This window comes from Ovis canadensis, chromosome 2 (genome assembly GCF_042477335.2).
Source record: "Ovis canadensis isolate MfBH-ARS-UI-01 breed Bighorn chromosome 2, ARS-UI_OviCan_v2, whole genome shotgun sequence".
Classification (NCBI taxonomy): Eukaryota; Metazoa; Chordata; class Mammalia; order Artiodactyla; family Bovidae; genus Ovis; species Ovis canadensis.
The window spans coordinates 28,925,772-28,941,304 of record NC_091246.1 but is presented as its reverse complement, the minus strand read 5'-3'; the positions used below and the strand labels follow the sequence as shown (position 1 = coordinate 28,941,304).

The following is a 15,533-nucleotide window of genomic DNA, read 5'->3' as shown; positions in this document are numbered from 1 at the left end:
GAAGTTCATGGTTCACATACTGTTGAAATCTGGCTTGGAGAGTTTTGAGCATTACTTTACTAGTGTGTGAGATCAGTGCAATTGTGCAGTAGTTTGAACATTCTTTGGCATTGCCTTTCTTTGGGATTGAAATGAAACCTGACCTTTTCCAGTCCTGTGGCCACTGCTGAGTTTTCCAAATTTGCTGGCGTATTGAGTATGGCACTTTCACAGCATCATCTTTCAGGATTTGAAATAGCTCAGCTGGAATTCCATCACCTCTACCTGCTTTGTTCATAGTGATACTTCCTAAGGCCCACTGACTTCGCATTCCAGGATGTCTGGCTCTAGCTGGATGATCACACCATGGTGGTTATCTGGGTCATGAAGATCTCTTTTGTATAGTTCTTCTGTGTATTCTTGCCACCTCTTCTTAATATCTTCTGCTTCTGTTACATCCATTCCATTTCTGTATATAGTAGGTATTCCCAAAGACTTCTGAAAGATGTGAATTCATGGATTTGATATGACTTTATGGGCTGTTTTGAATGTTCAAGCATCTCTCATGGTGGACTAGGCTCTGTAGGTTATAATGAATTAACTTTATACAGTAGGTCATGACCCATGGGCAGTTTCTAGCCCACAGCTGTGGTTGGTTTGGAGCACATGTTATTTTTAAAAAACAGGAAATTTACATCAAAGGCCAGATTTACCATATTTTAAAAGTTCAATTTGGAAAAGACTGCACTGAATTTCTGTGCCATTCCAGCAAATGGGTGAGCTCTCGGCGGTGGTCTTCTTCAGATGAGTTTCTGGTCCCTGGCTCTCACCTGCCGTTCTCCTATACCCAGTGCTGCTAAGGACTCACTTCTACAACCTGCAAGTTGAGCTACTGTTTAATGTTTTCCTCTAAAAAGGAATTGATGCCATAAGTAGTCATTTTAAATGAATTGAGTTGGATTTATAAAACTGTGGGTATCAAATATTTTCAGATAATGACTCATAGGTCAGTTTGCTTTCACGAATGAGTATAAGTAATGGTTTTCTTTTAAATAAATTTTCTGCCACTTTCCTCTGAGAAGACTGAGAAACAGTGAGTGCATCTAACTTCCAATCTGTGTTGCTAAGGTCCACTTTTCATTAGAACGAGCAAGGCTTATGAGAAAAATGTCAAGTAACAGATCAGGACCAGGGAATTTGTAAGATATGCTTGAAACATCATATCAGCAGGCACGAAAGCTAACACATCAAATGCAAAATCCTTTTTATTGTAACAAGGAAAGAGGGTCAAAAGGGTCACAGATCCTTCTGTAGAGGCATGCCAACTAATGAGTACAGAAGGAACCATAGAATTAGAAAGTCACCACTGTGAAACTTATAATGTAGTCACTGATTTAGGCAAAGAACTTCAATAGGAGCTAAAAGCCAGTACATGAAGAGTTATTGGATGGCATGATATTCACACAGACCTAAAGTCTTACTTTGTAGGATATTTCTTAATTACAAGGAGATGAAGATACCACCTTAACCAAATGTCTCAGCATCACCAACAACAGGCCAGCCCAACATTTTGTGCTTCCTGATGTGATACAAAAGGAAGTACATGATATCACCTATGTGGGATTCTTGCCAAAAATATTCTGCCTAAATCTAAGCAATGAGACAGATGTATATTAGGGGACATTCTACAGGGTAGCTGGCTTGGAACCCCTTCAAAAAGTAAAGGAGTGAAACACATAGACTGACAGTTGCTACTCTAGATTACTAGAGACTAAAGGCAAGAGAATTCTGATTGGATCTTGAGCCATGAGATCTACACCACACACAGCGATTTGGACATTGTTGGGACAGTTGGGGAACTCTGAATATGGACAGGATGTTGATACTGAATCAATATTAAATGTCTGGGGTCTGAGAATGTGAGAGAATGTGATCATTGTTTCATGGTTATGTAAGAAAATGTCCTTGTTCTTAGGAGACTCATACTGAAGCACTGGGGCAACATGTTATATCTGCAACTTACATTCAAATAGTCCAGCCCCTGTACCCCACAAATACATATATATGTATAGATATGAATGTGGAAAGAGTGAAAAAGAATGAAGATGACAAAATATTAATTGGTGAATATAGGTGAAAATATATAGATGTTCATTGTATTCTTTCAACTTTTCTGTAACCATTAAAAATATTGCTAAATAAATGGGGAATAAATGCTAAATATTTGTGGGAAATAAGGGAATAAGTTACCTTAAATTAATTTTAACTCTGATTTATCCTTAACTGCAGTGAAATATTTACATGAAAAATTTAAGCTGATTAAGGTCTTATTCTACATTTAGGGTGGGTTTTATGAGTCTGTTGATACATGCGAAGTGTTTGTGTATTTTTCTGCATAGAAGAGCCATCAGAATCAGAGCTTCAATCATACCTTCAAAGGGTAGGTCCATTCTTCAGATAGTTTAGAACTACTGACCTAGAATAGATTTACAATTTTCAGTGCATTCTTTATTCTGAGTATCACACAGTAGTTCATATCTCAGACAGTTCATATATAAATTTGGTAATTGTGAATGTAATTCTCAACTTATGTAAAGCAAATGAATTTTCAGCAGTTTCCAATTTATAAAAAGATTTTCTTGTATCTTACATTAAGTTGTTAGTTTAATGTAAGTTTATTTGATCACAGAGATTCTGTTACTTAGAAACACACCATGACATTCTAGTAACATGATGTATTCCTTTTCTTTTCCAAACTAATATGTGTTTAGTGCAATCACATGTTATTTTTAATACAGTCTACTTTCCCTTGTGTGGATTCACATTCTTCACATTTTGTGCAAAGGGAGAGACTCTAAGTTTTTTTTAATCCATTTTCTTGTAGAAAAGGAAACAATGTCAAAGAAGAAAGAATCATGCCATTTATTCTTTAGTTGTGTAATCACTAAGCTCTATTGACCTAATTAGAAATAGTCACCTCTTTGCCTATAACAGTGTGTGACAGACCAAATTTCAATGTGACTTATAGTTTCAGCTCTTCCTGTTCAGAATGTTGAAGCAAAGACATGTGAGTAATATGTTATAATATGCCAAAGTGTTGTTTAAGACATATAAGATGAAATGTACACTAACTCATAACTACACTATTTACGTAGATTGTAGTTCCTCTAAAAGTCTTTCACCAATGCTTCTGGGTCTGTTGCAGTAGGTTTAATCAGAGCTGATGTTCAGAAGAAAAGTAAATACTTAAACACCCCAGAACCATCTGCCCAGAGCACGCTGCACCTGGTCAAGGCTTACACGCAGACTCTTACTATATCCCTGTAGACCAACTTGTGGATTATCACTATGGTAGAAACCCATCTGCAGGACAGATTTTTTGATCAAGTAGTCTTCTCGTTTGGCTATTTTAAATACAGTTTCTCTCTCTCTCTCTTTTTTTTTTTTTTTTGGTTTTATGTCATTATAGTGAATCACACTTGTAAGTCAAAATTACTTTTCTTTCCTATAATCAGGATTTTTAAAAATCTGCTTCTAATCTACTCCCATATCTATGACAATAAATAGTTTAGATTCTTTGAGTTCTGGTTTTACACTGCATTTATAACATGTTCTAAGCTGGTTTCATTCTGTTCTGTGCAATGGATGTGAGCATGCACTGACACAGCACAAAGGCCACCAAGCTCAAGAGAGCTACTGACATGGCTGCAAGCGTCCCACATGAGCCCAGCCCTCGACAGAGAGCGTTATCTGACCCCTGCTCTACTGTAGCAGGCCCATTCCTTGCTCCAGTATATATCACAATCTAAGGAATCCTTTCCTTAAATTATTAATATCTACCATATTATGAGACTTGGCAGCCTTGAATAAGTCACTGAACTTTCCTACCTTCTGGTTTCCCAGCACCTATCCTTGAGGGAATGGAAAGTCATCTGACGTCCACCCTGTGCTCAGAACTGTTGTGGATGTCACCTTATTTAACCTTTGCAGACGTCTTGGTAGGCAGATATTCTCCTCAATTTCATGGGCAAGGAAACTGGAAATCAGAGTCTAAGTAACTTGACCATGTCCACAGCTAATAAGGATTCCAGTTTCAGACCCAAGATACCCATTCTTGTTTTTTCATTGCAAGAGATGAACTTCATTTTTCATAGACTTCTAGGGTTTAAGGCCCCCTGGAATCATCTGGTATAGGTTAGAATTGGCCAGAAACATCTATTTTCATACATGTGTGTGTGTGTTACTCGCTCAGTCGTGTGCAACTCTTTGCAACCCCAAAATGCTTTTAATGTTTTTGAATTTTAAGTTGAATTCATATTCAACTATGGACAAATGAATAATTCAGTCATTACCAATTTGTAAATACTTCTCCTATGAGGACACTTTCTGTTTTCTAAATAAGGGAAAGAGGTGAAATAGATATCATAGAGGGTTTACCCAGTCCTTTGAGGTTTCACTTAAACAGCAGAACTTGAGTATTTTATTCTTTTATGTCAGCATCTATGAACCTAGTAATTCATGTTGTTTAAATGATGGCTTTGGAAAACATTGTCAGTGTTGCTGTTATAGAGAACAATCAGTTGTCAAAGCATGACTTATTTTTTTATAAAATATACTCTGCCTTCTAATGTCCATGTCAGAAAATATTAATAAGAGAAATTATTCCTTACTAATTATATGACTGTATATAAATCTTTATCACTTTTCCTTTAAAAATCCTTAAATTTTACATATTTCTCTTTGTTTTGTTTAAGGATAGTATTAATGTCAACTTTGGACAACTCATGAGCTGATCGTTTAGACTGAGGGATCAACAATTATATTAGTACCTACTCTATACACAGAATATAGGGATTCAAGAAATGAATTGTCTCTTATTTTGTTTTACAATCTTTTAGGAAAACATGGTATACTTTCTACCAATCTACTGTACAACATCCTACCTTGCAAATAAATAATCAATGCAGACCTAACTCATAAAACCAGACCTATCTGTCAGGAGGTTGGTGGAACAGATGCCAAGTACTGAAGGGAGGAGGCACTTGCTGAGGAGCTGGGCTTCTAGGCACCGCTTGCCTTGTGCCTTGGAAGCTCCTTGCAGTCAGATCATATGGCTCAAGTCAGATGCAGCCATATAGTAAACTTATTCCCCTTGAAACTGAAAGTCGGTACCCATTAGGCTTCTGCTTCTGCCCTTCTTTTTATCCACCCCTCATTGTAACCTTTCCTTCGGATTCCCCTCCAGCTGAGTGCATTCCCCTCCTCCTTCCTAAATTCTATAGTGACACCTCCAAACTTCAGCATATTCTCACCCAAACTGTCTCTTTCTCTAAGTTTCTCAGCAGCATCGCTGAAACTCAGAGCAGTTTTCCTTTTTATCTGCTTTTCTCTTCTTTGTATCCCTTGCCTGGTAGATCACTATCCCTTTTCTTTTTTTCTTTGTATCCCTTGCATGGTAGATCACTACTTCCCTTTTCTGTTTTCTTTTCTTCTCTTCCTTTTTACAATCAATCAGTTCATTTTTAAAATTTTATTTATTTTTATTTGGAGGATAATTGTTTTATAATTTTGAATTGGTTTCTGCCATATATCAACATAATCAGCAATAGGTATGCACATGTCCCCTCCCTTCTATCAGTTCATTTTATTTTTAATATATTCTCTATTGGACTTCCCGGAGGCTCAGTGGTAAAGAGTCTGCCTATGATGCAGGAGACACAGGTTGAATCCCTGGGTCAGGAAGATCCCCTGGAGGAGTGCAAGGCAAGACATTCCTGTATTCTTGTCTGGAGAATCCCATGGACAGAGGAGCCAGGCGGCCTACAGTCCATAGGGTCACAAAGAGTTGGACATGACTGAAGCAACTTACCATACACACATGCATATTCTCAGTTATTCATGGTTCATAATGTCCTTCTGAGATTGAGCCCCTCAGAAGATGACAAATATGGCAAGCTTGCCTTCAGACTTAACTTCCAGCAATGAGAATGTAGGTTTGTTTTTTTTCTCTTTCTTTTCTTCAAAGTCTCTGTCATACGTATCCCTGTTTCTGCTTGTTCCTCCTGTCACCTATACTGAGTGGGTCCCTCTTATTCTGTTTCTAGATTATTAGAGTGGTGGCTCTTTTCCATTCATTACTTTCATATACCTCTCTTCAGAGTTTTTTGGTGGTGTCCTATATTTCTCACTGCAGTTAAGTATGGTGTCCTCTTATGGGCCTTCCAGGCCACCCCAAGCCTCTTATTTCCTGTATGGTCTCTCCTCCACTGGTGAACCTCAACTATGCTTGGCTCATGCCTCTTTGCTTCAGTCAGTTATTCCCTCCCCTTCAGCTGATTCAAATTTCAAGCCCCAGTTTAAGCCTAGGGATCTTTTCTCCCCCAAACTCAGTGCTAGTTATTTCCTTTACCATATATACCACAGACTTCTTTATTACTCCTGATCTAAATTTGTCAACTCAGGGAAACCATTTTTGCCTATAGCACACTGTGGCACCAGTAAAAATTTGGGATTTTATCCTAATTTAGCTATATACCCATCATCTGTGGCTAAATTTCCACATACCAAATCTAAAATTATCTTGAAACAAGCACTATAGTTTATTAACACTTTCCAGTGAACTTAAAGGTTTTGACTACACAGTTTGAGCAGTTGCTGGAATAATCACATTCTTCTGAGTGAATGAGGTGATCATCTTTACTGCTCTTAGTGGTGTCAGTGTGGACTAGAGGCACATTTCAACTCGCGTTGTGGGTGGTGTTTTCCATGTTAATAGAAGAAGTCATCCCTAGGAATAGTTAACTTTAACCTCAAGCCCAACTCCTAAAGGATGTACGTAGAGTCAGTCACTTGACAGTGAAAGCCGAAGGAGACAGTGTTGTATCTTCTCAATCCTGTTGGCAGCACCTGCCAGATTTATGGGTGTACCTACCCACTCTCAAGTGTCCAGACTTTGCACTTTCGGGACTGCATTCAGCAGATGCATGTTAAGTCCAGGCTCAGTCACATACTCCCTGTTGTCCCCAAATGCTGCATATTCACCCTCAGGGTGCTGCCTGCTCCATAGGGAGTCACACAGTCTGGCAGAGACAAAGATGTGATCCCAATCTCTGCGTGCAGCAGCACTGCCATATTGTCCCCATCCTATAGAACATGCACTCACGCTAACTGCCTTTCAGGGTGTTTTAGGTCAGAGGTCAGCAGTCTTTGGTTGTGACAGAGGTGCTCAGGGCTGATCCCCACTATGGTGCTGGAGCTCCAAAGGAACAGACATAGCTACTAAGCTTCCTTGTCCCGGCATACCCAGAGGTTGGCTCTGTTCAGGCAGCTGTAATCCTGGTAACTAAGAAATGTTTCTTCAGGCCAAAGGTCTCCAGTGAAGTTCTCTGAAAGTATAGGAGGAGCTGAGGAGAAGATAAGGACCCAGGACTTTGGCTGAGTGTTCTTTATGACTTTTAGAACTTGATGTGTGATTTATATAGTACCTTGTCTATTGGTTTCAAGAAATAAGGGGAGCTAGGGAGGCAGACAGGAACAGTGTCAACTAACCCTTTCTGATGGTAGCAGAGCTGTTTTATCTGAAGGGAGTACACAGACTCTGTGTACTTCCTCTCTCAAGGACGCTTCCTCCCCAGGGCACCATGAACTCCTGATGAGCCATGCTTGAAAACCATTGATGTGTTCCAAGAATGCTGTTTTGTAATTGAATCAAGTGATCTCAGAAAAGTAAAATGACTGCATAATTACTGGAGACCAAGATGGGTACCCAGATGTCCTGATTCTTGGTGTAATTATTTCCTTATAATTCTAGGCCATAGGTTTCTTTAACCACATCATATCTTTAATGCTTTTTATGAAATACCTTAATCTACAATAAGCCAAATCTTAAAATTGAAAATATAGTTAGTATTTCGTGTACATATGTGCAAAGACGACACACTATTAAATATTTTCAGACCATGACTGGGCCAGGATTTCCTTAGTGTACATCTATGTTAGTAATTACAGTATACTTCTGAAGCCAAACAGAACACCTCTTTGTTATACATTATATAAACATTATATATCATGAACAGTGTTTGCTATATGGACATTTATCACATTTTAAAAATGAAATTAAAGCTTCTATCCAGAGCATTATAAAATTTCAAAGCAAACAAGTTCAATGCTAGATATATTTTATATTTTAAATTATATAATCAGTAAAAATAAAAGCATCTTCCAACTTAAGAACAAAGCTTCCATCAGTCATTCTGATTTTTCACCTTTCTAGAGATTCTTCTCCCAACAGGGTATCTCTCAGTGCACAGTAGTGTCTCAGTGTGTGCCTGGGTCTAGTGTTACTCCAAGCCTTCTGGGGGGTTGCAGTGTCTTATTGCGACTTTTGCTATTTGCACACTCTAGAGACCCACAATCTGGGAATACCCCTAGGCCTAAGGCAGAGGGGCTTTGGGACCCCAACATACTTTATTACATCACCACCCTGTTGTACTGATTTCATCACACTTGACTTGTTAATTTGATTGTCTGTTTGATTTCCTGCTTATTGCCCCTAAAACACCACACATTCCCAGAGAACAGAGACCTCATCTGATCTCTTCATCCCTTTCTCTCTAAAACAGCATCTGGGACACAGCTGATTAAAATCAGAATGACAAATTAATGCAAGAATGCTTCAGTATTCATCTCTGTTGTCTAGGATGCTAATTCTTTTTACTCACTTTATTTGGTTTGAGTCCCTCTGACAGTAATTTTTTTACTGTTTAAATTGCTTTAAATCATTTACATGGATGCATATATATTCAGACAGCACAAGGGTTCTTGTTAAGTTAAACAAATACCCGTATCTTCTTGTTATTTGTCCCTTTCATTCAACTTGGCCAATTTAAATTAGTGATGCTTCTACATACCCAAACTGGTTCTAAATCTGAACTTTTTGTTCCATAGATTTTATTTCTCTTCTTAGACACCTGGCCTTTGATGCTTGATTCTAACAGTCTGTATCATATTGTTAGTCTTGTTCATTTTGTGATCTCGAAAGCCTATATGTTAAGAAGGGGGGCTTAGAAATAACATTATCTTAAATGGGATAAATCAGACTTCTACATCTTGAAAGCTCCCCAGGTAATAATCAACTTTGATTGAATATGCTGTTTACTGTCAATTTTATATGAAAGGTTGGCAATATTAAATGTACTCACTATGCATATCACACTTCCCAAATACTTTTTATTCTTCTCTGGTTCTCGTAAAAGCCCTGTGAAGTGGGGCTGAAAGGCTCTGAGAAATGTGGGAGAACTATTAAAAGATTAAATAACTAAAGTTTGAAAACTTAGAGTAATCTGCCCAATGGGGCCAAGACTTGAAATTAATCTGGTGTTTTAATTAATTAAAAACACCTAATCTGGTGTTTGTCCAAGGTACAAAACTGGGGGTAACAAGAAAAATCAACATGGTTTCTATATGTGTCTTTTAAAAATTATTTTAGAAATAAAGATAAGATATCATTATATAATGAAAATTTTAATACATGATATGATTTTGTTAGGATCTACTACATAATGAATACTAATAGCTTTATGTTGTATTGAGTAAAAAGATACATTTGAGCAAATTAGGACAAAGACAAGAGATGTTAACAATGACCAGAGGAGCAAAGGTTTTTAAATGTATGCATTAGGTTTCTATTTACAAGGTTTAGTCAAGGGTAGTTAACATATATTTTAAGCAAACTCCACTGCTTTCCATAAATCTTTTGATCTTGAGCAAATAATTATGAGGGTGATCTTAAAATACTGTTAAACTTTTTAGACTTTCAGAGAAATTGTAAAAATCATTACAGAATTCACATGTATCCTTCTCCCAGTGTTCCCTAATGTTAATAAGCACATACTTAACCATAGTATAATTCTCAAAACCAGGAAATTAACTTTATAGTAATTCTATTTTAATTCTATTCATGAAATTAATAGAAGGAACTAAAGCTAAGCCAATGATTAAGTTTATTTATATCAATAATTATATTATAGGGTCTTAATTACTTACAGAAAATTAATAAATTTTTGCTTTAACAGAATAATAAACAGAACATTAGTTCATAAATTCTACCTATTATTTTTTCCAGCCGTTCACTTCTTGGTCTTGAACATACATACTTTTTAAAAAGACTTAGGGAGTTCTTAGCTAATAGAAATTCTGTGGTCTGTTGTAAAGGGTGTATTTAGTTTCAGATTCTCTCAGTCTGCTTCAGCAGCACACAACATCCTATTCTTGTGAGAGAAGTTTGCAACAAGATCGCTTCTTTCTAGAATGTGAAACTGAAAGCTTCACTAAAACTGTTAAAAGACTAAACCCTGTAGATATGTGCTTGGTTGTCCTGTGCATTGGTGAATCAGGTTGACTAGCATGATATTTTAATATGACATTGTATCTCTTATTGAGGAAAATGCTACTAAAACAGATATATGAGTATAATTTATAAGTGACAAAGAAAAACTTGGAACTACTTGATATTTTGTGGTTTAAGAACAATACTTGAATATGACCTTATGCATGAAAATGCATAGGATGATATTTCTCTTGTTTTAATGTAGTTGTTTTCAAGATGAAGATGTTCCAGATTCGAATCATCATCTTCTTCAGCACTGCAAATTTGTTCTGGAAGAATATTCCTGAGGAAAAATAGACATGCAGGTCATAAAGGATTGAAGTAATATTCCACCTTCATAATTTAGGAGTTAAAATAAAATTAGATCCTTGTCTCATATACCAGAAAAAAATCCAAATATGTCAAGATCTACATATGAAAAAATGAAGTCATAGAATTGATAGAATAAAGCATGGTTATACCCCAGGAGGGAGGGAGAAATCTTCCTATGTGTGACTCAAAAACCAGAAGCACTAGAAGAAAAGATTAAAAAATTGGCTACAGTTTTTTTTTTTAAATATAAAGTTAAAAGACAAATCACAAACTGGGAGAAAGTGTTTGCAACTTAAATAAAGGGCTAATATACAAAGACCTAAAAAATCTAGGAGACGAGAGAAATCAGAAGGGGAAAAAAAAAAGATACCTGGTGACCAGTTTACAGAGGAGAAAATGAAATGACATGTGAACATAATAGGATGCTTAATTTCATTTATGATAAGAAAAATTAAATTGAAATGATACTGGCATGCCACTCTAACTTATCAGGTTTTTCCACCTTTCCACAGAACAAATCAAAGCTCATTCACATGTTCTGATGATAGAATTGTATAGGATCAAGCATCACTGAAGGGAATTCAAAACTGTTCAGCCCCATGGAAAGGAATCTGGCAGTATATAACAAAATTACATATTCATTTTAATCCTTTCACTCAGCAATTCCATTTCTAGGGATTTATCCCAAAGTTAGATTGGAAAATACAAAATTATATTTGAACAGAGTTACTTATACGCACAATTGCACTCCTCTCACACGCTAGTAAAGTAATGCTCAGAATTCTCCAAGCCAGGCTTCAGCAATACGTGAACAGTGAACTTCCAGATGTTCAAGCTGGTTTTAGGAAAGGCAGAGGAACCAGAGAGCAAACTGCCAACATCCGTTGGATCAGGGAAAAAAAGCAAGAGAGTTCCAGAAAAACATCTATTTCTGCTTTATTGACTATGCCTTTGACTGTAGATCACCACAAACTGTGGAAATTTTTGAAAGAGATGGGAATACCAGACCACTTGACCTGCCTCTTGAGAAACCTGGATGCAGGTCAGGAAGCAACAGTTAGAACTGGACATGGAACAACAGACTGGTTCCAAATAGGAAAAGGAATACGTCAAGGCTATATATTGTCACCGTGCTTATTTAACTTATATGCAGAGTGCATTATGAGAAACGCAGGGCTGGAGGAAGCACAAGCTGAAATTAAGATTGCTGGGAAAAATATCAATAACCTCAGATATGCAGATCACACCAGCCTTATGGCAGAAAGTGAAGAAGAATAAAGGGCCTCTTGATGAAAGTGAAAGAGGAGAGTGGAAAAAGTTGGCTTAAAGCTCAACATTCAGAAAACGAAGATCATGGCATCCGGTCCCATCACTTCTTGGCAAATAGATGGGGAAACAGTGGAAACAGTGGCTGACTTTATTTTTCTGGGCTCCAAAATCACTGTGGATGATGATTGCAGCAATGAAATTAAAAGACGCTTAGTCCTTGGAAGGAAAGTTATGACCAACATAGATAGCATATTGACTTTGCCAACAAAGGTCCGTCTAGTCAAGGCTGTGATTTTTCCAGTGGTCATGTATGGATGTGAGAGTTGGACTGTGAAGAAAGCTGAGGGCTGAAGAATTGATGCTTTTGAACTGTGGTGTTGGAGAAGACTGTTGAGAGTCCCTTGGACTGCAAGGAGATCCAACCAGTCCATCCTAAAGATGATCAGTCCTGGGTGTTCATTGGAGGGTCTGATGTTGAAGCTGAAACTCCAGTACTTTGGCCACCTCATGCTAAGAGTTGACTCATTGGAAAAGACTCTGATGCTTGGAGGGATTAGGGGTAGGAGGAGAAGGGGACAACAAAGGATGAGATGGTTGAATGGCATCACCAACTCAATGGACATGAGTTTGGGTGGGCTCCGGGAGATGATGTTGGAGAGGGAGGCCTGGTGTGCTGCGATTCATGGGGTCGCAAAGAGTTGGACACGACTGAGCAACTTAACTGAACTGAACTAAGCGCGTTGTGGCATTATTTATAGTATAGAGAAGTGGAAACAATCAAAAGTCTATCAGTAAGAAACTGATTGAATAAAGTCCCTACATAATAGTACTATTCAGTTATTAAAAGGAAAGAGGATATTTTCTACATACTGATATGGAGTGATATTCAGGATATACTGATAATTTTTCAAAGTAAAGACTAGAAAAAAGAGAAAAGAATAATATTTATTATTCTTATTCACAGATGAATAATACTTCTATGTGATAATGTATAATAATTATATACATTATGTACATATAATGATATATGTATAATAATTCTGAGGGGTTATAGAATATGAATGTGTATGCTTACAGTTTCAAAAATAACACTGGAATCATCAACACGAAATTAATTTAAAAAATTAATCAAAGGAGAAGGATGAAATACAGTATAAGGGACAGGCATAGAAAAATATTATGTAGAAAGTAGCAATTCCTAAAAAACTTTTGAACTGTAGCGTTGGAGAAGGCTCTTGAGAGTCCCTTGGACTGCAGGGAGATCAAACCAGTCAGTCTAAAGGAAATCAGTCCTGAATATGCATTGGAAGGACTGATGCTGAAGCTGAAGCTCCAGTACTTTGGCCACCTGATATGAAGAACTGACTCATTAGAAAAGACCCTGAAGCTGGGAAGGATTGAAGGGAGGAGAGGAAGGGGACGACAGAGTATGAGATGGTTGGATGGCATCACTGACTTGATGGACATCAGTTTGAGCAAGCTCCGGGAGTTGGTCATGAACAGGGAAGCCTGGTATGCTGCAATCCATGGGGTCACAAAGAGTTGGACACGACTGAGTGACTGAACTCTAAGCAAACTAAAGACCTATCTGAATATTATATTGTTGACATACTGTTACAGAGAAAACTACTGTGCTTAAGCTATACATCCTCCATGGAAAATATTCAAAGGACAAATTGAACTACTAAAAACATAATAAACTTAATTAAGTACTTTTGCTGTTAGTTGTAATAATGGTATGCATTTATTACCTTACAGAATAGGTTTATATATTGTAAGGTAGTGAATGTAAGTTATTGTTGGCTATGTAGATTTTCAGCTTAAGATAAGTCTACATCAGGATTTCTCTATAGTGGTAATTTTTTTTGCTTTTGCTTTTTTTGTTCAATTGGAGGATTATTGCTTTACAATATTGTATTGGCCTCCACCATATACATCAGCCTATAATGGTAAATTTGATTTGGGAATATCAGTGTGACCTGTTTTTGTTCTTGTGTGTGTGTGTTTAACAAAAATGCATATTTCTGGCAGTCCACTGAAAGGCCTTGAGACTAAAAATACTTTTGAAAGAAAGATGCCTGGTGCCCAGACTGGGGCCTCTGAACACTGTTCCCCAGTGAGAGGAGCTAGGGCTTTTTCAAAGGAGGCTGGCATTGGCCTGTAGTGGGGAATGTAAAAGTGAGCCATCCAAGATCTATGGAGGCCTGTCCAAGGACTCGGGATCCAGCTCAAAGGGCTCCATCAGCTGAAGATGAGACAGTTAAGAACAGTAATTGCAACTGATGGAAACATTCTTAACATAGAAAGCCATAAGTTCATATTGAGTCTCCAGAGAAAGAAGGCCAGAAACAAAATAATAAAGCAAAAATATTGAGGCACCAACGTCTTTTTTTTTCCTGAAACAGCCACTATTAAATTTTTAAAATCTTTTAGTCTTTTTCATCTGTGGTTAATGCATATGTATAATTTTTTATAATTTTATAAGGATAAGATTGGCATAACATTGTATTAGTTTCAAGTATATAACATAATGATTAGATGTGTGTGTGTGTGTGTGTGTGTGTATGGTTGAAATGATCACCACCATAAGTTAATATGCATCACCTCACATAGTTACAAATTTGTAACCAACTTCTTACCATGATGGCAATTTAAAGGAAAGAACAGAGCATTTATCTTACCTTTCAGAGTAAGGAACTTACCCTTGCTGATAAGAAAATATTATTTACAGAGGAATGTGCTTAGTCACTCAGTCATGTCTGACTCTTTGCAACCCCATGGATTGCAAAGAGCCTATCAAGCTCCTTTGTCCATGGGATTCTCCCAGCAAGAATACTGAAGTGGGTTGCCATTCCCTTCTCCAGGTTATAGAGGAATTCCATTTAACAAATGTGGAAAGAATGACAAAAATAGAAATTCATCATTTTGTTACCCCTAAGGAAATAACAGATGCAAGCAAGAGTCATCATGAGTAAAAAAAAAAAAGCCATTGGTTCAGTGGTGGAGGAGAAAGGATATGATGGAGATATCACACCATTGCCACCTATATCCCACCAAAAGTGGGATATTTTATGCCTCCTGATGAAACACAATAAGAACCATATGGCACAACCTAGAAATTATCTTAGCCAAAAAAAATTATACTCTGAATATTTTAAAGCCCTCCCTGTCCCCACCACTTCCCCTATAAACTTGACTCTTTGTTTTATTTTTGAGAAGTTTGTGTTTGGAATTTTAGAGATAGGTAAAAGAATAAAGAATATAATCTTCAAAGACAGGACCACAGAGCTCAAGGATCTCTTACCCTCATTGGCTGCACTAAGAAAGTGTCCCAGGTTAATCTTGAGACATTCATACTTTTTAGGCAGGGGGGGGTGACTCAGTCAGCAAACAGAACACACACAGAAAAATGTGTCCTCAGAAGTGAAGAAACTGAGTTTTAATAAATGTTTTCAGAATTTTGTTTTCAGAAAAATCTAGATAGAAGCAAGCAATTTTAATGTTTGCATACACTTAAGTTTTGTGCTCTACAGATCAGTGTGTTTGAAATCACATATGGAGGTAGGAACAGCACCATAACCTGTGG

The 15,533-nt window shown here is 37.2% G+C and overlaps 2 protein-coding genes across 4 annotated transcripts in view; one reads left to right on the top strand and one right to left on the bottom strand.

Annotated features, from left to right (window-relative positions):
• The window catches only part of CENPP (centromere protein P), a 236,343-nt gene that overhangs the window by 151,609 nt on the left and 69,201 nt on the right, over nucleotides 1-15,533 (top strand). The window lies entirely within an intron of this gene.
• ECM2 (extracellular matrix protein 2) overlaps nucleotides 7,798-15,533 on the bottom strand; it is a 40,691-nt gene continuing 32,955 nt past the window's right edge. For all 3 annotated transcript variants that reach the window (XM_069575676.1, XM_069575677.1, XM_069575674.1), the window contains exon 10: nucleotides 7,798-10,649. In XM_069575676.1, the coding sequence (XP_069431777.1) occupies nucleotides 10,481-10,649 (169 nt within the window). In that variant the 3' untranslated portion in view covers nucleotides 7,798-10,480. The remainder of the gene's footprint in view (nucleotides 10,650-15,533) is intronic.